The sequence below is a fragment of the Electrona antarctica genome (genome assembly GCF_951216825.1).
Source record: "Electrona antarctica genome assembly, chromosome: 3".
NCBI lineage: Eukaryota > Metazoa > Chordata > Actinopteri > Myctophiformes > Myctophidae > Electrona > Electrona antarctica.
Genome location: NC_136808.1, coordinates 661,879 through 684,244, shown reverse-complemented (window position 1 = coordinate 684,244; position 22,366 = coordinate 661,879). Strand labels below are relative to the sequence as shown.

The 22,366-nt window shown below is 43.3% G+C and overlaps 2 protein-coding genes across 4 annotated transcripts; both read left to right on the top strand.

Moving 5' to 3' along the window:
- Positions 1–35: 35 nt before the first annotated feature.
- Positions 36–6,275, top strand: LOC306920056 (kelch-like protein 20). Of its 3 annotated transcripts, none has more exons than XM_079496667.1 (6): positions 36–156; positions 1,257–1,485; positions 2,167–2,301; positions 2,392–2,583; positions 2,729–2,872; positions 3,035–6,275. In XM_079496667.1, exons 2-6 carry the CDS (start codon positions 1,279–1,281, stop codon positions 3,356–3,358), a joined length of 1,002 nt encoding a protein of 333 aa, XP_079352793.1. In that variant the 5' UTR covers positions 36–156; positions 1,257–1,278; the 3' UTR covers positions 3,359–6,275. The 3 variants fall into 3 exon arrangements, with proteins under 3 accessions (XP_079352793.1, XP_079352792.1, XP_079352791.1); XM_079496666.1 differs by lacking the exon at positions 36–156 and adding an exon at positions 420–431; XM_079496665.1 differs by lacking the exon at positions 36–156 and adding an exon at positions 453–601.
- A 6,482-nt stretch (positions 6,276–12,757) lies between these two features.
- LOC306920161 (uncharacterized protein) lies at positions 12,758–17,720 on the top strand. Its single transcript, XM_079496810.1, has 8 exons — positions 12,758–12,881; positions 13,850–13,919; positions 14,518–14,734; positions 15,051–15,168; positions 15,268–15,343; positions 15,805–15,926; positions 16,183–16,323; positions 16,843–17,720. The coding sequence occupies exons 1-6, from the start codon at positions 12,801–12,803 to the stop codon at positions 15,855–15,857; spliced, it is 615 nt and encodes a 204-aa protein (XP_079352936.1). The 5' UTR covers positions 12,758–12,800; the 3' UTR covers positions 15,858–15,926; positions 16,183–16,323; positions 16,843–17,720.
- Positions 17,721–22,366: the final 4,646 nt, after the last annotated feature.

Genomic DNA, 22,366 nt, shown 5'->3' with positions numbered 1-22,366 from the left:
TTTGCCGAAATACGTTACTTAAGTTAGGTGCCCGGCTGACACTGTGTTGTTTAATAGCCTAACTACTACACGGGTCGACCTACCCAGGCTATGTTGTCTGAAATGTCATGGGTCGTGGGCTCGTGGAGTCTGTTTTGACAGAATACAGTGGCCGAGGTAGGACTTTTTCCACCACCAGAGCGCAGCGCATAAAAAATAATTCATTCAAAAGTGTTGCAGAAGCGAATCAAGTTTCATTGATCGAATTGATTGACTGAAATAGTTTATTAGACCGAATGTATAAACAGCAACAGAGTCCTTGCGGTCTTGTTTCCATTTACGCTAAATGGTAAAGAAGATGTGTTCACGTTCATTCTCCCATTGGATGATTGGAATGTTTATACCGTGTCCAGAGCATATTTTGGTCCGCCCACTTCATGCAGATACGGGAAGTAAGTAAACCCAATCGCGTGTCTTGCTTTTCGGCTTTTCTGGTTTATAAATCTAGACCACGCAACAACGTGGAAACTGCAGGTGAACTTTTAGTAAACAAACAATACGTTAGTTTAGTTATAATATATGTACTGTCTTCATTCAGGACGCTTATAAACAGCACAACAAGGTAAGAAGCCAGGGCTAAGCAACATGCTATGAAATGAAATGAAATCTATATTTACCCAGGGTATCTGGGCTAAGCTCAAGAACTTGTTTCCAGCCAGGCCCTGCTCATAGAACACATTTCATCGTAGTGGTTCAATGCCTTGTTCAAGGGCACTTCAGCGGTGGTAATTTTAACGTGTCTAAATCTAAATATCATTCTGTAATCTGTAGCCTACATTATGTTAAATAAAAACAAATAACTAATACAAACATGTGAACTAAGTAACCAACATTAGAGAGAGAGACAGGACTGGGTGGGTGCATTTATGCATGTTTTCCTAGACCAGTGGTTCTCAAAGTTGGGTCCGGGGGCCCCCAGGGGTCCTTGAGGAGGTTCCACTTCCAGCTAAATTATTGGTCATCCATGATCTCGACCGCGGTAGAAAAATGATGATGATATGTGAAAGTCTACAAAATGGACCTGTAAAGGGTCCATTTATCTTCTATAATATCAAATACTAATTCTGTGAATACACCAGACAATCTCCTTATTTTTCACAGTCTAATGTTGGCAGGTTTGCCCTAACTGCATCCATGTGATGCTGCCGTCATTTCTCTCCTTGCATATTCTGTATGGTTACTATGTGACCAATGTATTCCATATCCTCTGTCCTCAGGCTGCTCTAGAAGGGCTACAGCATGGCTAAAAGGACCCGGGGCGATGCTGCTTCACCCTCCTGTCTTCTGGAGGAAACCAGGAAGCTAGACAAGCATCCTAACAAGCTGTTAGAGGGACTGAACCGTCTACGACTCAACAAGGTGTTCTGTGACGTGGTTCTGTGCTGTGGAGGAAAGGAGTTCCCCTGCCATAGAGTTGTGCTGGCCTCCATCAGCTCTTACTTTGAGGTAAACGCACACATGTAATGGCCTGGTGTTAACACCCTGAGCGGCAAGGACGGAGTTCTCCGTTCAATCAATTAGTAACGCCCAGCGCTCAGGACGGAGATTGATAAAAAGGACAGAGATTATTGATTATATCAAAACCGATCGCATCGCTCCACAGGCTGGGAGCGTCTGTTGCGCAACATTCAATGTTATTTTCCGGTGGGACGTCATCGAAAATGTTCCCCCCCATTTTAGCCGACGAGACCGAAAATCTTAAAACGTGAATAACTCTTGATCTAAATCATTCCGTCCAATTCTAAGCAAAGATTATGTGTTAGACGGCCCATCGCGGTCGCGTTAGAATTAATCATACCACCCGTTGTTGTCGTTCGCCACGGGAGTATTTTGGCTACATCAAGCTATATAATTGTGGAAACCCTGTCAGCCAATCAGCTGAGCACATTACGTGCTTATACACCCAAACACACCCCTCATAAAGTAAACAAACCTTGAGTCAACGACCGTGGCCATCTTGGATTGCCGGATCATAGCAAGTTTACATCACGCTAGCATTCCAGAGCTAACCAGATGAGTTTAGGACCGCAATTAACCTTAATCCACATAAAACATTAAAAGATGGAGCTCTCCGTCCATGACACTCACATTCTCATTTATTTAACTCCACGTTTTCAACCCACACAGGGGATGTTTACGACTGGCATGTTGGAGTCCACACAGGACAGGCTCAACGTGGATGGAGTGGAACCTGAGGTGGTGGACATGTTGGTGAGCTTTGCCTACACTTCAGAGGTGTCCATCTCCACAGACAATGTGCAGGTAATGTTTTATCCTCATCATAAACTTTATCCGTGGACTCCATTTCTGTCCTCCATCTGTGTTTAGAAACATGTTTATTTGGTCTTCTAGGCCCTGCTAGCAGGAGCAGACCTGATGGATGTCATAGGTGTTAGAGAAGCCTGCTGTGACTACATGGAGCGTCACATGACCATTTACAACTGCGTGGAGATCCACCTCTTGGCTGACAAATACTCCTGTGAAAAGCTGGAGAAATCCAGCTTGGATTACATTCTGGAATACTTTAGTGTCATCTACAAGCAGGTCAGTGGTGTCTAGTGTTGTTGATCTGTTGTTGGATGTTTCTCCTATGAATTAGTTTTATTATGATTACTCAACCTGTAGCCACCACAACTGACCCAGGCCTGTGTGGATAGATTTAATCACTTCACACAATCACTTATTTTAGGAGGAGTTCCTCTCTGTCTCTGTGGACAAGCTGACGGAGATCCTCTCCAGTGATCATCTCAATGTGCCAGAGGAGGACATGGTGTTTGATGCTGCCATCTTGTGGTTAAACACATGCACTGACCGCAGGCTGACCTTTGACAAGGTCAGTCTCTACTTGGTGTCATGTTGCCACACCACACTGGATATCCTGTTGTTAACCCAGTATCCTGTAGAACGAGTACATAATGAGTGTTGTTCAGTTGAACTATAATGAGCGTTGTTCAGTTGAACTAATCAATACTGAGTGTTGTGTCTGTTGTTGAAGGTTCTGGAGCACATCCGTCTGCCTCTCATCCACCCCTCTCACCTCCACACTGTGATTGAGTCTCTGGATGTGGTGAAAGAACACCAGGGCTGTCAAAGGTTCGTCTCTGAGGCCAAGACCTACCAGAGGCTCGTCTCTGATGATGACGATGATGATGATGATGATGACGACAACGGCGAAGACGATGAAGATTTATCAGAATCTGTTTTTTTGTCACATGACAGTGACAGTGAATCAGTTGCTTTGTCACAGTGTACAGTGGACTACGAGGACGAATACGAGGACGAAGACGATGCAGATGATCTGCCCTGGCCCTGGGCCTGATTCTAGGATACTAAACCTCCCTGTGCAACCACCATGCTTCAGTAGGTACTGTATCTGTACCCTCGATAGAGGAAATATAAATTGTGTTACTGTTCGTTACTTTTGACTTACTCCGTCACTTTCATGTCCTTCCAGGGATTTGAGCCCAGGTCCACCGTACAAGTGCTGAATAAGTATTTGACCACTGAGCCAATAGATCATGTCTGCTTGCTCAGGGGAGATGAGACATTTAATGTTGACCTTCCGGCAGTACCACTTAATGTCAACATGACCAAACACTCTGGTTGCATCATAATGATGTAATAACTCTTTATGTTTTTGTGCTATTTGTGTCACGCTGGTTTCACAGCCTCTTATCTCAACACTGTCATCACTAGCCATGGTTCACATGACGCTCGTCCTTCACGGGCGTCATGGCGGAACTATACCTTGTTTTGGGCACCTTGCTACATTTACAACGATCAGTCTATATAAACGTTCAGATTTCAAATATAAGGTGCTCGCCCCGTGTGATCACGGATGTTAGGATTTTGCACGGGCGGGTATTAGCACCTGTGCATTCCATATTGTTTAATAAAAAGCATTTAATCCAATCGGTGGCCGTTTTCTCAAAAGGTTATACTGTATGAGAATGAAAAAGCTGAGAAACTGGTCGGCAGTCGGATAAAAATGTCTTTCATTGAACAATACGGAATGCACGGGTGCCAATACCCGCCCATGCAAAATTCTAACATCTGTGGGTGAGAACTTTATATTTAAATTCCAAACGTTTATGTAGACTTTAACGCTGTACATGTAGCAAGGTGCGCAAAACGGGGTGAAGTAGCGTCATGACTCATGATTATTAGTCATGTTTCAGGGCTACAGTTGGGTGCCACCGATATTGTCCATTATCATTTGACCCATTTAGGCCTGACCTCAACATTTTAAAAAATCCTTCTAAATCCTCCAGTTTTCTGAAATAAATATTTTCACGATTTTTCAAAAATAGCAGACCTACAAGCTCGTAGCGCGCCACTCGGTGGCGCGCTATGAGCTTGTAGATCTGCTATTTTTCAATAGCTAAATTATAACATAATGTTTAAAACACCAAAAGGGGTTCCCGCCCAAAATGGGTTAACTGTCCTTTTGCGCAGATCACGCAAACCTCAGCAAAAAGAAAAGGACAATATCGATGGCCTCCAACTGTATGTCATCACATGTAGAGGTGTAGTGCTGTTTCTTTCAGTACCTCTAAACATTGTCATCACATGCAGAGATGTAGTGCTGTGTTGAGTGTATCTATTTGTATTTAGAAGAACATGTAAACACTGTTCCTATGGAGTCAGGGTTATATACATTAGTCCACTGGAACTGATGCTATCCTGCACTGTAGCTGTTAGAGGTGCACCGGTGCAAATCGTCCGATTTCAAATTTATATGCATGGGCGCTGCGCAACATTGTTGTAAAGTCAGTAAACATTAGCCTAGCGACACCCATCTGCACCGCACCAACCCTTCTGTCTAGTAGTTTTTTCTTTTTTCTTTTTTTTTTAAGATATTTTTTTGCGGCTTACGCCTTTTATTGTTTTTTGAAGGGACAGACAGTAGGCTGACAGGAAACGGGAGAGAGATGGGGGAAGACATGCAGTAAAGGCCGTGTCGGGCTCGGGAGTCGAACCCGCGGCACACTGCGACTGGATTACCAGTCGGGTGCCCAGACGGTTACGCCACCGCCTGGGCCTGTCTAGTAGTTCTTACGGGGCGGGGCTACACTGGGGACGGAATGGAACCGTACACAACCAGGTGGCTGCAACGACAATTTGTCCGTCCCGTGGGGAGTTCCGTATATACTGTTTTTTTTTCTTTCTTCTGAAGGTGAGACGAAGGGCTGCGTAACCCACACGAAAAATAATAATAATACAAAAAATAATAAAACAATATTCCAACCGGTATCGGCCCCCGTCTAATGAAACAATACTACAACTTGTGCATCTCTAGTAAACCTACTGTATATACCTCATTGACTGGTGTCCCCCAGGGTCTATACATGGCTCCCTTCATTTTTCCTCTCCGCTCTCAAGTCTCTTCAATGAAAATAGTTGATCTACAAGCTCACACTGCATTACAGCACAAGCTTGTAGATTTGCTATTTTCACCTATTTTGACATGGCCAGAATAGAGACTCTAGGGTTTGTGTAGTTAATGTCTCCTAATTAGTTCCATAATAGGCTCCAGGGGGTCCTAGCTAAATTATTACTGTATCAAAGTCACTTTAAATACGTTAACCCAATGTTATAATTGGGCTACGGTATTTGAAAATAGCCAATGTCACGCAGTGAAGTTGTAGATTGGCATTTTTTGCGAGGTTGTGGAACTATTCCTGACTTGCATATTTGTTTCTTTTTTTACACAATAAAGCTTTTGTATTTTTCTTGAAATGTATTTGCTATTTTGTATTACTTATTGTTTTGATATAAGCTGCTATTGTTACTTCTGTGTTGTGTGCTTACATACACACATTTCTTTTTCATTCAGTATTTGTTTTATATTGTTATTTCAGAACCCTGTCTCAGTGACATGTTTGTTCTTTTCACATAATGGCTTCTGTCTATTATAGCAAGCTAACTTAGAAGAGATTCTAAGCCTGTAGTTTCAATTAGCTTGGATTCCTCATCGATGATGTCACGGTAGGCAGGTTTCTGAACTGTCCACAGCCCACCAATGCGACAGACAATGGTACCATAACGAGCATCAGTGAGGACCTAGTCTCGTGTTACCAGACGCTTGCCTCGCAATTTCCAAATGCTTTCATCATACATTCTATAGCCTATAGCATTCGGAGATTGTGGAATAGTTGTCTGGCTACGCGAGACTAGTGAGGACCAGGCCAGACGAAGACGAGGTTTAAAATGTGTTAAGTGGTCCTTTTAATGTCTTTTTTGAGGGGCGAGATACAGGTTTATCTTGTCTAGACAAACATTAAAATGCCATTGACAATGATGTTTGTTTTGTCACTAACAAGCATTAAAGGCCATTATGAACAGTTTAATGTTTGTTTTGTCTGTCACTGAGCAAATCGGCATATATGTTATGTTATCGCGATGACGTAAGATGATAGGGTTGGTAAAGCGCCCCTCACTTCACATGGGTGTGATTTTTTTTTAACTCAGAATCAGCTTTATTGTCACATCACAGTAAACAAGTAAAAAGGTGGGTGGAATTAGTTTTTGTGCATAGTTATCTGCTATTGCTGAAACAAAGTATTTTTACTACTTAGTAACAATTACATTTCGTTCAACCCAGAGTTGTGGGTGACCAATCAGAGCCCATGCAATTGATGCAAAGTGAGACTTTTTTGCTGTTGGAATCTGTTCGTAACTGCCTCTTGGAAATAAATCTTCCACACAAGTTCCAGACTAATATCTACACAGTGATATTAGTCTGGCCATCCCATTTGCAGACCGCGGCCGTGTTTCCATCAGAGTTTGGAAGCACGCGTTTTCAGTAAAGCAATGTCCTGGCCCTGCTGCCTCTTGCATTATGTGCTAATTCAAAACAGGTGGCAGTTGAGTGATAGGCTATCTAACGAGCACTTCCAAACTCCAGCACTTAGAAAAAGAATCACCTGCAAGGACACAAAGTAGCTCATAACATGTCTGCAGTGGATTTTTATGAAACAAACACTTTGAGGATAGAAAGAGAATATAATTCAAGCTTTCCGTACAGCTGCAATGTCGGTGAGTTTGACATTATTTAATACAATTAGATAGGACGTTTCTGTTTGGATGAATGGGCTACCATTAGAAGTTGCACCTGGGTAGCACCATAGGGTAGCACCCAAGAGAAGAATTAGCAAGAGAGGCCAACTTTGCTTTACTTCCTGTATCTGCGTGAGGTGGGCGGTAACATTATTAGGAGACAGGAAGAATGTTGGAGTCTCTTCATTTCCAATGGGAGAGTGAACGTGAACACAGCTTCTGAACCATTCCTTAACTCCACTCACTGAACTAAATACTGGACCAAATCATCACAAGGCACACAATGTTCGGAGTTTTAGGGTTGAAGCCCTCTGAAGGGGCTAGTGACAGGGGGCTAGTGGGGCTACTGACAGGCAGCACACATTGTCATTACTCGTGTTTCTCCACTTCCGCTCTCACCATGGCAAGACGTGTTTTTTCTCTCGCTCCTGCGCGTCTGACTCAAAGTCACGTTTTTTTCCCACATTTTCTCTTTCTCCTCCTATGGTGTACGGATTCCTATCTTAATATGCCAAGGGGATTACATCGAGGTGAAATGGAGAAAAACAAAACCGCAAAAGAGGATTTTCAACCGGATTCTCACAGCGACTTTTACCTGGTCAGTGACGAAATTAACGCGAACAATGGAAAGCGGCCTGGATACGGCTTAGGAGCTATTCAATCCCTACTAGCCCGAAGAAGCAAGCTCCAGATTAGCAAAGGGAAGAGATCTTTCTTTCTCATTATTTTGTTACTGTCTGGCGACATAGAAAGTAACCCTGGTCCCGTGAACACACGACAAATGGCAAGACTGCTCCGGAGTGGACAAGCAACGGGGGAGAACAAAGGAATCACCATCGACACAACAACACCAATGTCGACCAGCCAGGCGACGACCAACAACAACAACACCGCTGGCATCCTTCCTCACCACCAGCCAACCTGCACACCCATGCTGGATATACACGCTGATGTCCCGGTTGTGGATACTACATTCGCAAGAGCCGAGCGCGTCCCAGGCAACAGCAGGCGGAGTGATCTTACATCGGCGGCAGTCGAGGCAAAAGACACGGACAACACCACCATCTACAGGCGTGAAGAGTCTCCACATCCAACCAAGGGGGACAACGCGGCTGGAGACGGACACCGTGATACTTTACCTGCTATTTCTGCTGTTTCTCCGGTCGACACCATGGCTCAATCGGCCCCACCAGAGCCCTCAACAAACCTGGACGAGGGACCCCATCCCCCACTCCCGCCACCCCACGACGACCCCCACGCACCCCCCACCCTCCCCCCACGGCAACCCGCGGCTTCTACAGACATCAACAATGGCCCTCCGCTCCCCTACTTCACCACGGAGGAAATAAGCACCATAGTCAGAGCCAACGGACTTCATATCTTTCACCTGAACGTCAACAGCCTTGGACCCAAAATGGCTGAAATCAGGCATATGTTTCAATGCGGTAAGGCGAACATCATTAGCTTCTCTGAAACTAAACTCGATGAGTCAACCAAAGACCCAGAAGTTGAAATAGAGAACTATTCTTTGATCAGAAACGACAGAAACAGGCATGGTGGTGGCGTGTGTATGTATATTCACAAAGACACTGAATATGTTACTCGTACTGACTTACAGCATGATGAAATTGAAACTGTGTGGGTTGAATTAATTTTCAAAAAGGCTAAATCAGTATTAGTGGGCACCGTCTACAGACCGCCTGACCAACATGGGTTCTATGATATACTTGAGGGGTGCTTAGCTGAGGAGGAATGTGTAGAGAAAATCCTGATTGGCGACTACAATACAGACATGCAACGTAAGGAAGCACCTGTGTTTAAGTCATTCAGTAAGTTCTGTGATCTACATAGTGTCAGTCAGCTAATTACCCAACCCACTAGAGTGTGTGATTCTACTCAAACTGTCATTGATCTCATTCTGTCCTCGGACAAATCCAGAATCTCCAAGAAAGGGGTTATTGTATGTGGGCTTAGTGATCATTTTATGATATTCTGTACCCGCAAAATACAAAAACTTAAGACCGGCTGCCACAAAACAGTCATATCAAGGGACCTCAAAACCTACTCTAGTGAGGTTTTTAACCAAGTATTGGAGAGTCTGGATTGGTCCGATGAGCTTAAAAGCACACTTGTCGAAGAAGCTTGGCTTGGCTTCAAAACCAAATTTACATCAGTACTGAACAACATGGCTCCTTTGAGAACCACCAGGGGCAAAACCCGCTCGGAACCATGGATGAATTCGGACATACTGGCTGCAATGAAAGCCAGAGACAAAAAATGCTCTGATTTTCTAAAATGCAAGTCAAAGCTAGCCAAGCGCTTCGACAGTGTTCGCCAAGCTCGTTTGAACAACCTAAATACACAACGAATCAAGCTACGAAACAGTGTAACTGCCATGACCAAATCAGCTAAAAGTAACTTCATTAATGATAAAGCTCAGGAAAACAAAAACAATCCTCATGAGCTCTGGAAGCTACTACTAAACAATCAACTAAGCTATGGTCAGAAACTAAAAACCAGATTTTCGAACATAAACATCAAATCGGACAACACTCTCATCACTGACAACCTTGATGTGGCCAACTACTTGAATATCTTCTTTACAAACATAGCAACAACTCTGGTTAACAAACTGCCCTCCCACTCTGGGCTCTTTGGTGTAGAGCACATTACAACCTTCTACAGAAACCTAGGTGTTTGTAAAGACGATTTTAAACTAGTTATGGTAACAACTGATGAGGTAATTAAGAAACTGAGTGCCCTCCAACCCCACAAGGCCACAGGCCATGACAACATTTCCTCCAAATTTCTCAGAGACTCAGCCATCTCTATAGCTCCAATCATCACCCACATAGTAAACCTCTCCATCAAACAGGGACAGGTCCCCCAAGATTTCAAACTGGCCAAAGTAACCCCCTTGCACAAGAAAGTTCCAATCTGGCTTCAGAACATCCCACTCCACTGACACATGCCTTCTCTATTTGAGCGACCACATCAAACAAGAGGTGGACGCTGGCAAATACTGCGGCATGGTCATGCTGGACCTCCAAAAGGCTTTTGACACCGTGAACCACTCCATACTGGTTAACAAGCTAAAAGCAATTGGTTTCGATAGCACATCAGTGAGCTGGATGCAATCCTACCTGGAGGGGAGAGAACAGATGGTGGAAGTGAACGGAACACTGTCCCCCCCCCTCCCAGTGAGCTGTGGCGTTCCACAAGGAAGCATACTAGGGCCTCTACTGTTCCTAATATATGTAAACGACATGACTTCAGCTTGTGACTGCAACTTGTTCCTGTTCGCAGATGACTCAGCACTGCTGGTCTCGGACAGGGACAAACTGCAGGTTGAAAATGCCCTCAGCTCTGAACTCGGTAGAATCTGCACCTGGCTCGCTGATAACAAACTATCTTTACACCTGGGAAAAACTGAATCCATTCTCTTTGGCTCTATTAGTAATCTCAGCAAGGCAAATGGCTTCTTGGTTAGAGTGGGTGACAATGTTATCACACGTAAAGATGAAATTACCTACCTAGGTTCCATCCTGGAGGCTAATCTTTCCGGTGATAAAATGGCCACCAACGTAATCAAAAAAGTCAACCATAGAACAAGATTCCTCTACAGGATCTCCTCACTGGTCAACAAAAACACCTTGAAGACCTTAACAGGAGCCCTTGTACAGGGATTCTTTGACTATGCATGCACCTCCTGGTACCACAGCACCTCAAAGGCCCTTAAAACCAGGCTCCAGACTTCCCAAAACAAACTGGTCAGGCTCCTACTTGATCTAGCCCCCCGAACCCACCTCACCCCTGCCCACTTCGACAGGCTGGAATGGCTTAGGGTCGACGACAGAGTACAGCATCTTGCAATGGGTCTGGTCCACAAGATTCGATACACCACCAAGATACCCATGTACCTGTCTAGATACTTCCTTAATGTTAACGAAGTCCACACCCACAACACCAGAGGGAGTGCAACGAACCATGTACAACCCAGATTCGGCACAAACAAGGGACTAAATTCTTTTCGCTCCTATGCCACCAAAATGTGGAACGCCCTACCAACTGTCATTAAGACATGCGAATCCCTTGACTCCTTCAAAACCGCTCTCAAAGGGCACCTACGGATGGCTGCAATTCGAAACTGGCCCCCGTAAATTCTGAATCCCCCCCCCGCCCCCCCCCCCCTTTTCCCCCCTCACTGTATATATCTCTTTTCCCTTTTTACCTCCTTTATGATGAATTCCTGTTCTGTCTATAGAAGTGTCTATTTGTACGTCTCTAAATGTTTTGATGATTTGAACATGGTGGACCCTATTGGAAACAAGTGTAATGCTTAATTGGGTCGTCCACTCACAGTTAACAGCCTTTGTATTGAGTTTGTGCTTGAAATGTACTGTAATTCTGCAAACTGTTAATAAATTCTTCAATCAATCAATCAATCTCATTTATTGACCACAGGTAGGGCCTGACCAAAGTACACAGGTAATAAACCTGGAAAATCAAGGAAAATAAAACTGTATTACAATCACAAATATACTCTTTTGAATATAGAATGCAATAATTAACAGTACAATATTACAACATACTCTTAAAATATATTCACTCACTCTCACTGAATATAACTGCTGAATATAAATGCAAACATTGTTTCACAGCTCCTCTCACTACTGATATAACAAACTGCATAATAAATATGTACTCCCTGAATATACACTATGCAGTACATACTCAATCATACACATAGATATATATATATATACACATCATGTACATGGAATATATATAATGAAGTAACATAATGTAGCAGCTTCTTTAACTGTTACTACAGCGGGCTGGAATCTAGCATTAACTACATTACCCAGAATGCATTTCACTTAGTTGCCTGCGCAGAACAGACGCAGCATCTCACCACAAGCCAACAACGCGCCACATCGCAACGCGCTGTGAGCTTGTAGATCTGTCCTTTTTTACATCTGGGACACAGCGCTGTGCTGAGACGTCACGTGAGCCGCGAACTTTAAAGAAGATAACATTACTTTACTGCGAGTCTGCGTCGCAGATTTATCAAGAAAACGAGAATAAACCGGCTTAAAGAAGAGGGAGGAGTTATTGAGGTGAGTGCAAAGAATTTGACTGTTGACAACTGGGGGAAACTTTATTTTAGAAATGTGTATATTTGTACACCTGTTTTGTCGACGGATATAAGCTGTTATGGTATGGAAATCAAGTAGGCTATCACACCGCCTAAACTCTCGCTCTCTCTCTGTCTGTCTGTCTCTGTGTGTGTGTGTGTGTGTGTGTGTGTGTGAGAGAGAGAGCGTGCGAGCGAGCGAGCGATAGTAGTTTGCATGGCTGAGGGAAGTAGGGGTGCTGGGGGGGCTGTAGCACCCCCTCCCCCCAGGCACAGCCCCCCCTCGAACAGGAGGGGAAGAAAAAAAAAAGATAAATAAATATGCTGTATCACAGTGGCACCTTATCCTGGTTAATTGCCTGTGTCAGTTCGTTCATATAACTTGCGTGTGGAGAGGGAAAGTAAAGGCCACGTTTGCGAGTGAAAATGCGCTAAAATGCGCGTGCATGATGCGCGTGCACGCGCATATTTATCTTTTTTTTTTCTTCCCCTCCTGTTCGAGGGGGGGCTGTGCCTGGGGGGAGGGGGTGCTACAGCCCCCCCAGCACCCCTACTTCCCTCAGCCATGATTACTGCGAGTCTGCGTCGCAGATTTATCAAGAAAACGAGAATAAACCGGCTTAAAGAAGAGGGAGGAGTTATTGAGGTGAGTGCAAAGAATTTGACTGTTGACAACTGGGGGAAACTTTATTTTAGAAATGTGTATATTTGTACACCTGTTTTGTCGACGGATATAAGCTGTTATGGTATGGAAATCAAGTAGGCTATCACACCGCCTAAACTCTCGCTCTCTCTCTGTCTGTCTGTCTCTGTGTGTGTGTGTGTGTGTGTGTGTGTGAGAGAGAGAGCGTGCGAGCGAGCGAGCGATAGTAGTTTGCATGGCTGAGGGAAGTAGGGGTGCTGGGGGGGCTGTAGCACCCCCTCCCCCCAGGCACAGCCCCCCCTCGAACAGGAGGGGAAGAAAAAAAAAAGATAAATAAATATGCTGTATCACAGTATTGGCACCTTATCCTGGTTAATTGCCTGTGTCAGTTCGTTCATATAACTTGCGTGTGGAGAGGGAAAGTAAAGGCCACGTTTGCGAGTGAAAATGCGCTAAAATGCGCGTGCATGATGCGCGTGCACGCGCATTTTTGCGGCGCGCGCATAGCGCGCGCACCCCCTACTAGACGCTCAGCCCCTGCGAGTGTAAAGTACTTCCCGCGGGCCTGGTAGTTTGAAACCATTTGGAAGCTGTGAATGTCTGAGAGCACGCTAATTGCTAAAATGCGCTTTGCGTGCGCTTTTCAGGTGTGTGTGTGTGTGTGTGTGTGTGTGTGTACATTTTCTGAAATAGTACACAGAATGTGTGGAAATGTTGTCAGCTGACAAGAACAGATTTACAACCTGTAATTTGTATGCTTGCTTCTGTTTGCTTGTATGTAGGACTGTACCCTCCCTGGCACAATGGTGTATATCCCTAGTGTGTACCAGTAGATTGTATTACTGTATATGCATATTACACCATGCTTCACATGGTGTAAATATATCAATATTGTATACAAATACATTATGTTGGTATAGTTCAGACCTATTATTGTATAGTGAACTATTTTTTATGTATTGTCTTTGCAGCTTGTTGTACCAGTACTGGATCTGTTTTTGGGGCAGCACCACCTCAACCTGCACTACACTTTCCATAGATGTTGGTATAGTTGGTTTAGACCATCTGTTACAGTTTTACATGTCGTTGTGGTAGTTTTACATACATAAAAAATAATATTAGAAATCTACATTGTGGGCACAGACCAGAACATGCAGACACTACCGATATCACACTATTGAGAGTAGTATTAATCTCAATAATACTCAGTATTATCTCAGTAGTGATTATTGTGTACTAATAGTGAACTATGGTGTGGTGCAGCTGTTTGTACCTATAGTGGATTAGGGTTTAAATATTACAACATTTTATTGTGTACTGCATCATCTATTTTCTGCAAAGTGTTCTCTCCAGAATAGGAGTGCTAGGTTTAAAGTGGTTAATGTAAATATTATATAGGTACCTCCAAAGGGTGCTGAGAGACATGGTGTTGTCTTCACGACCGTCTGCTCCTCCTTGAGCATATGGAGGCCAATATGCAGGACTTCATCTAAGGTACCTCCTCACAACACATTGCAATATACAGCACATTGTGAGTTTGTAGATTAGCTATTTTCTCTTCGTAATCCAACAGATTGACTGCTCCAGAAGTTCATGTGTCCATACATTGTTCTCTCAACTTCTCTGCCTCCCGCCAAAGCCTTGCAGGGGTGTACAGCGGCTGACGACAAGACTGCAGCAGTGGAAGGATGTCCGTGCTACCTGATGTATGGTGCCATGGCCCATGATGCCATCTGGCAGTATACTAGCAAGGACCAGCTGCAAGATGTCCAGATGTCTATCGAACGCTGCATTGTGAACCGCATCTTCAAACTGGCCTTCCATCCCACCCAGGATAGGGATATTCTCAGAGATCAGTGAGTATTTAGACCAGCAGTGCCATGCTGACTCCGTCTATCTCAACAAACAGTGATCCAGTTCCCTCTGCTACTCTTCCTGTCAGAAATGTGTAAAGTTTTAACCACTTAAACCCACCGAGACTTAGCAAACTGAACCTGCTCTCTACTTTGTCCACTTGCTTCTGTCTGCAGTCTCTACAACAAATGTCTTTGCCAATTTCTTTCTTTTTCTTTTTTTTCTTTTTTTTACAAATGTTACCCCCACAATAGGCATGTTCAAGTGGTAAATAACAGGAGCTGTGTCTATTTTAACACTTATCTTCTATTCTTCCAGGAGTTTCCACAAACATAACTTGCTGAGTCTGGTCTGGTCCCCGGAGCAGATAACTTTGTATCCGTACTTGTTCAAGAGTTTGGACCTGGCCACTGTCCTGCAGTGTCTTCAGAACGAGGTATGTACTGTATAGAGAACCCTTTTATTGTTAATGTGTCTAAAAAAAATAGGATTTTAGCTTTTATATCGCACTCACCTACCCTTGTCTGTTTTGTAGGACACAAACCAGAACAGAATAACTGCTTGGTCTCCTGTGCTTTCAGAGGATTCCTCCTACATAAGGATGTGTACAGGTAAGGCACAGCATTTCTATGTACAGATAATTCAGTATCCTTTATCACTGTAATAATGACGATTGCCTATATATTATATTGTTGTTGTTGGGTGAATGCCTTTTAACTCCAAAATAGCTACTGATTAAACTGGTATAAGTGAATATCAATAATAATGTTTACATTTAGCTCTACTGAATGTAGTTGCAGAGTCTGGCAGTGACAATGCACTGGCACCAAATGTATCTCCAAAGCACTTTATATAGACACAAAATAGCGATGCCAGGTGCAGTTCACTATAATTTTACCAGCTAGAATGGAAGTCAAATGATGTACAGCATCAAATACTTTTAACTCTCAACACCTACAGTATAGACAGTTGTAGATTTGCTCCTGATCCGATTCCAATAAATCGATTTTGAGTATCCGATTTTATTCATTGTCTTTACTATATTCTTATTGTCTTATTTATTTTTTCCTAGATCCCGAGCTGTTGATGATACATTTGACACCCAGGCCTGACAACAGCCATTGAAGAACAGAGCTGTAGCAGTGAAGCAGACCACCATGTTGAAACAACCAGTGATCAAGTTATACAGAACAGGTATGTTCTGTTTTATTATGTTTTGATTGGTTGAATAGTTTATTGAACATAATGTAAAAACAGAGTACAGTAAAACAATGAGTTCAAAAGGGATAGCACCCTATGCAATCAATTCATATTCATGACATGAAGAATAACAACAAAATTCAATATCATCTATCTATTATTATTATTATTATACAGTAGAGTAGACTGTTAAAAGTGTGCCTGCTTTTGTCCAAACTTTCATGGGGAAAAAATGTTCTCTTCTTATCAGGTCCATATTGGCTCTGGTGTGTGGCTGGCACCAGAAGAAGACCCGGGACATGGTGACGGCAAACACCAAATGCCCCACCAGCAAGGGAGAGGCCAACCGCCCCTGACCGCAGTAAAACCGAAGGCAGACGGAGCCTCGGAGGTATGTTTACTGACTGAGGAAAATGCATTTTTGCATAACTGAAACAAGGGTTTAAAGGACCCCGTCACAGCATTTTCAACTTATCTTCATATAATTGCTCCGTACTAAAACACATTTTAAGATGGCACTATTTATGTTTACTCACTCTGTTTCATTGGTCAGTTGTGGACAGTTTAGAAACCTGCCTACCTTTGACATCATTGGTAGGCAGGTTTGGGCGGAAAAACATGAGCTTTTTAATTATTAATGCAAGAACAATGGCTTCTACTTCAGCGTGCAAACGTTCCAGGTAGAGACAGATTGTAGTTTCTATTTGCTTGGAATATCTAGTGGTGATGTCACTGGAAGGATGGTTTTTGAACTGCACATCCCACCAGTGGCAGAGCGAGTAGACAGAAATGGTCCAAGTGTTGACAATTATAATAAGTTATTTTTCAAAACGTGACAATGCATACAACTCACCCCATGTAATCCTTAAGCTAACCATATATGTTTTGATGGTGGGGGTTTTTCTTTCAGACCGTTGCCATTGGTGGCTGCAGAAGCAGAACATTAATGGGGCAGAATTCTCAGAGGAAGAAACTCATGGGGAGATACATCGGTGAAGAAATTCAGGACATATAAACCGGAAGGGCAAGAAATATTGTGTATGGGTAGGTGCGGGGGACCGATGGTGTGGGATTATGTCACAGCCCCACCAGCAGGGCAACTTTTGGTTAACATAGTTTTAGATGGCCATGCACAGAATTGCCTAATTGTAGCATGTGCTCACGCATATACTGTACATTGTGACTATACATGCCATGATGCCTCTGGCCCCCAATGGGAGCTCTGTGTGTGAGAGAGACTTTTGTATAGCCTACTGTTTTTTTAAATATATATACCACGGGCTCCTGGCGGAAGTTCACCATGATCATGCATTCTCTCCAGGCAAAGTTTATTATCTGCATATCAGAATACACCTGAATACACGTAAATACCAGCTATCATATTAAACCAGCATAGACCAGCAAAACCTACCAGCATAAGCTGGTGACCAGCAAAACCATCATAAATACCAGCTACCAGCATAGACCAGTCAGTCACCAGCTAAAACCAGTATAAGCTGGTGACCAGCAAAACCATCATAAATACTACCTTAAACCAGCATAGACCAGCATAAACTGGTGACCAGCAAAACCAGCATAGACCACCAAAACCTAGCTGGTCAGTCACCAGCTAAGATCAGCAAGATGGCGTCCAAAACACACTCTAAAGCTGGTCACCAGCTAAGACCAGCAAAAGGTGACCAAAACACACTCTAAGCTGGTCACCAGCTAAGACCAGCAAGAAAGTTGCTAGTCCAGTTTATGCTGGTTTATGCTGGATTTTTCAGTAGGGGTAGGGGTGGGGCTTAAAATACCTTAACCATCCAGGTGTGCCACTATAGGGGAGGGCCTAAATGGGCCCGGGTCCACCCACTTGTACGACTGGCCCACCAGAGAGCAATATATTTTCTTACTTTTTTTTTTGAGGGGCGATATAGCCTCTCCTATGTCCAGCTTTTGGTGTGTGTAACCCAAATTGTGTCCTATAACACAAACATTAAATGCCATTGACAATGAACGGACAATTTTGAGTGTTTGTCTAAAACACAAACATTGCGTAACACAAACATTGATGGCGAAGGTGAGGACACACAAATTGTGATTGGCCCGGAATGAGATGATGTACAATGATGAGAGCACCCCTCACTTCACACGGGCGTGATATTTTTATTAATTAAATACACAATAAAGCCAGTTTCCCTTTTGGGTAATGCACCTAAACACTGTTTGTACATATAGCATTCTTGTGTAGACTCCAGGGCCCTTTCTTGTTGTGCTGCAACACAGACACTGTTCTTCCTCCTTTGGTTTCTGCAAAATGCCCACCTATAGTGCATGGGGACAGACCGGTCTGCAGAAGACACGTGATAATGTAAAGAAAACACATGTGTAGAAGCCATTTCACAGTTGTATTTTCTGATTATTATTTCTGTTATTATTTAGCCTTAATATGTTGATGGTTGGCTAATTGAATTATTGTTTGGGCACAGACGGGCACGCCTCCCAGCCTCCTAGGCTTTAATTATGGACAGGTGTGGGGGGGAAATTATGCACCTACGTGGGAACACGGTTTTTACCAGTAACACAGAGAACAGAAAGAATGTGAGCCAAGAGAACAGAAAGCATGTCATATATGCACTTTATTTTCTATTAAAGCAAAGCAAAAGGATTTCTGCCTGTGCCCATTGGATTTCTTTGTGCCTGCGTACGCCTACAACCACAGAAGGGGTGCATCAGTGAGTTTGTCAACAATTGTTTGGAAGCTGACAAACAGCACTTATAACAGTAAAAACCGATCCATTTGAAGAGGACTCTAACCAGGAACTGGGCATCCTGATGACTCACAAAGAAAATTAATTTGAAAAGGCCCTACGGATCGAGGATTGGAGTCTGGAAGGAGTGCAACGACAAGAAACAAACTCAAACTATTGACAAGTGGACGCGCAGCACGCAGCACAAAGCCTCATCAATATCAAGCCCATGGTATGTAACGAAACACCGAAAAGGCTGTACAGGAAAACGGCAAATAACTACTGGAGTTATTTTATTTTTCGTGTGTCACTCACTACTACCTTTTATTGGTGACACGTTGCTGACAATTGCTGCACTGCCGTCCATTGTTTTATTATTGATGTTTTGTCACCGTTGGACTTTTATTGGTGACAAGTTTTCTGCATTGCCGTCCGTTATTATTATTGATGTTTTGTCACTGCCGGACTTTTATTAGTGACACAAACACTGCATTGCATTGCACTGTATTTTGGGCATTTGCTTTGCGTTTTTTTTTGCACCTGAACCGGACACTGTGAACTGTCAACAGCGCGGCTGCGCTTTCTTTGAAGCTTACATTTGCACCGCACTTTATTGTGCGACAAAAGGGGAATTTGCAATATGTCCGATGTCATGAAGCCTGTGAGCAGCAATGGTGCGCAACTATTGGAAAAAAGGACCCCAAAGTTAACAGAGAAGGGCATGGCTTTGCAAAAGGAAAACTGTCTGAAAATATTAAAAACAAAAAGCAAACACACTGGCCAGTACATTGAAAGAGTCAAAGTGCTTATGAAATCCAATGAGAATGTCACAAAAATGCAATCTGAGCTGAACACATTGAAAACATGTTTTGATGAAATGAGTAATGAATATGATGCATTTTTGACGTTACCTCTGTCTGAGGAGGAGGTTAATGAGCAAAAGGAATGGTTTGAACGAAAAAAGAGAAAGTACTGTGCATTTATGGAAGATGTGGAAAGGTGGTTTTCTGAGGCTGGTCAATCATCACAAACCCTTGCTAGTCATGTAACAGAATTCGAGGATGACATAGGACCAGATGACAGTGTTTCCAATGTCCCAAGCCGGGCTAAGTCCCGCTCCAAGTCCCAAACCTCACGCACTTCATCAACGACATCATCTGCACTTGTCAAAGCTCAGGCTGAAAAGGCAGCCCTTATGGAGCGTGCTGCCGCATTAAAAAAGCAACATGAGCTGCAGGTACAGGAGGAAAATGGGAGGAGACAAAAGGAAATGGAGCAAGCCATCGCTTTAAAGAAACAACATGAACTACAGGCTCAAGAGGAAATGGAGCAAGCCATCGCTTTAAAGAGACAACATGAACTGCAGGCTCAAAAGGAAATGGAGCAAGCCATCGCTTTAAAGAGACAACATGAACTACAGGCTCAAGAGGAAAATTTGAGGAGACAAAAGGAACAATTGACACTCGACACAGAATTGGCAGCATTTAATGCAAAAATCAATGTTTTGGAGGAAAATGCATCAAGGAGTGGCTCAAGAGCATCCAATGGAATGCACTCTTATTATGACAATAATGTTCAAACCACCAAACAGCTCAATCCTAATGCAACAGTTTATAATCCTGCAAAGGTGAATTACAACATGACTCTAATAACTGACTCTGTAGCTCTCCCACAGGTTGTCCGGCCCAAAGAAAGACCAAACATGCAAATTACAAATTCACAAACTGTTTATTCCCAGGCTCAATTAACAATTCCTACCAATGACACTGAAATGTTGCCCAGGGTTTCTACTACACCAGCACAGCTGGTGCCAGGTTCTCAAGCCACAGTGCTGTATGACCACAGTCAGAACGACATTGTCAATATAATGCAAAAACAGAATGAAATAACCTTTTTTATTAGTTCAACAGAATCTTTCATCTGCTCTTCCAGTGAGAACTATTCCTGTGTTTGATGGTGATCCTCTGCAATATTATGCCTTTATGCGAGCTTTTGAAAATGGTGTTGAAATGAAAACTAACAATTGTGGTGATTGCTTGCACTTCCTCGAACAATACACCAGGGGTCAGCCAAAGGAGATAGTGCATAGCTGTCAGCATCTGCCTCCTCAACAGGGATATCTAAGAGCAAAAAATCTTTTGAAAGAGCACTTTGGAAATGAACAAAAAATCACTTCAGCATATATGGAAATGGCTTTCAGTTGGGCACCCATTAAAAGTGATGATGTCGAGGCACTACAAGCTTTTTCTCTCTTTTTACGTGGATGTTGCAATGCAACAGAACAAATCATGCATATGAGAGAATTGGACATACCATTCAACATGAGGAGCATTGTCTTAAAGTTGCCATATAAGTTGCGGGAAAGATGGAGAAGCACTGCCTGTGACCTGCAAGACCGAAAAGGTCATAGGGCCATGTTTAATGATCTGGTCCAGTTCATTGAAAAGCAGGTCAGAATAGCCACAGATCCGTTGTTTGGCAACATACAGGACACCCCACTCGCTTCCTCAAGTAGAAGTGCATGCCCCCCCAGTCAGGGTCTGAAGAGCCACAGAGGAAGCAGTTTTGCCACTAATGTTGCTGTGGTGGAGGAAAAGGTACACTCTCCCCCACTCCAAGGCTGTTTGTATTGCAAAATGAGCAATCACTCATTGGAAAGGTGCTACCAGTTCAAAAGAAAATTACACAAGGAAAAGATCGACTTCATTAAGGAGAAGGGGATATGTTTCGGCTGCCTAAAAAAGGAGGGCCATATTAACAAAACATGTGTCAATAGACTGACTTGCAATGTGTGCAGCCAACAACACCCAGACATTCTCCACATTGAAAGAGAGGACAAAAGAAAATTCTCTGAACAAATTGAGCCATCTAAGGAGGCTGAACCAGCAGTTAGCGATGCAACTACTGCACCAACATTTTGTGGTCATATTGGGGCTGGTTGTGAGGATGATTGCACCTTTTCAATTGTGCCAGTCCAGATAAAATCCAAAAAATGTGACACAATCATACAAACCTATGCCTTCTTGGATCCTGGCAGCTCAGGAACATTCTGCACAGAGAGCCTTGCCCAAAAATTGAATGTCAGAAAACATAGGACCAGCATTATGCTGCGAACTATGGGGCAGTCAAAGACCATTTCTACACATGCAGTGTATGGCTTGGAAGTGTCTGCACTGGACAATGATGATTTTGTTGATTTGCCTGAGGTTTTCACCCACAGCAGCATGCCGGTGAGTGAGAGCAACATTCCCAGACAGGAGGATGTTGATCAATGGCCATATTTGAGTGGCATCAAAATACACCAAATTGACTCTGACATCGATCTACTCATTGGGACTAATGCTCCTAAAGTCATAGAACCATGGGAAGTCATTAACAGCCAGGAAGATGGTCCCTATGCAGTGAGGACCAAAGTAGGATGGGTTCTGAATGGCCCACTTCGAGGTGGTAATTTGAATGACAGTATGAGCAAGAGAGGCTACTCTACTATTTCCACAAATCGAATCTCTATTGTACACCTAGAGGAATTGATCATTCAACAGTATAATCATGACTTCAGTGGGAAGACCTCTGAGTAGATCGATGTCAGAGTCAATTTAATGAAAAAGCCTTTATTCACTCAACAGGGCTATACATTTTTAAAACAATTAAAAGCCACCATAAACTGGACTTTTGATGTTTGATTCTTGAAGCAAAATGTAATAG

Coding starts and splice junctions, on each gene's coding strand:
- LOC306920056 (XM_079496667.1), top strand. CDS start 1,279: ATGGCTAAAAGGACCCGGGGCGATGCTGCTTCACCCTCCTGTCTTCTG. Junction 1,486..2,166: donor CCATCAGCTCTTACTTTGAG/GTAAACGCACAC, acceptor CAACCCACACAG/GGGATGTTTACGACTGGCAT. Junction 2,302..2,391: donor TCTCCACAGACAATGTGCAG/GTAATGTTTTAT, acceptor TTGGTCTTCTAG/GCCCTGCTAGCAGGAGCAGA.
- LOC306920161 (XM_079496810.1), top strand. CDS start 12,801: ATGATTACTGCGAGTCTGCGTCGCAGATTTATCAAGAAAACGAGAATA. Junction 13,920..14,517: donor GCACTACACTTTCCATAGAT/GTTGGTATAGTT, acceptor CTCCCGCCAAAG/CCTTGCAGGGGTGTACAGCG. Junction 15,344..15,804: donor CTACATAAGGATGTGTACAG/GTAAGGCACAGC, acceptor ATTTTTTCCTAG/ATCCCGAGCTGTTGATGATA.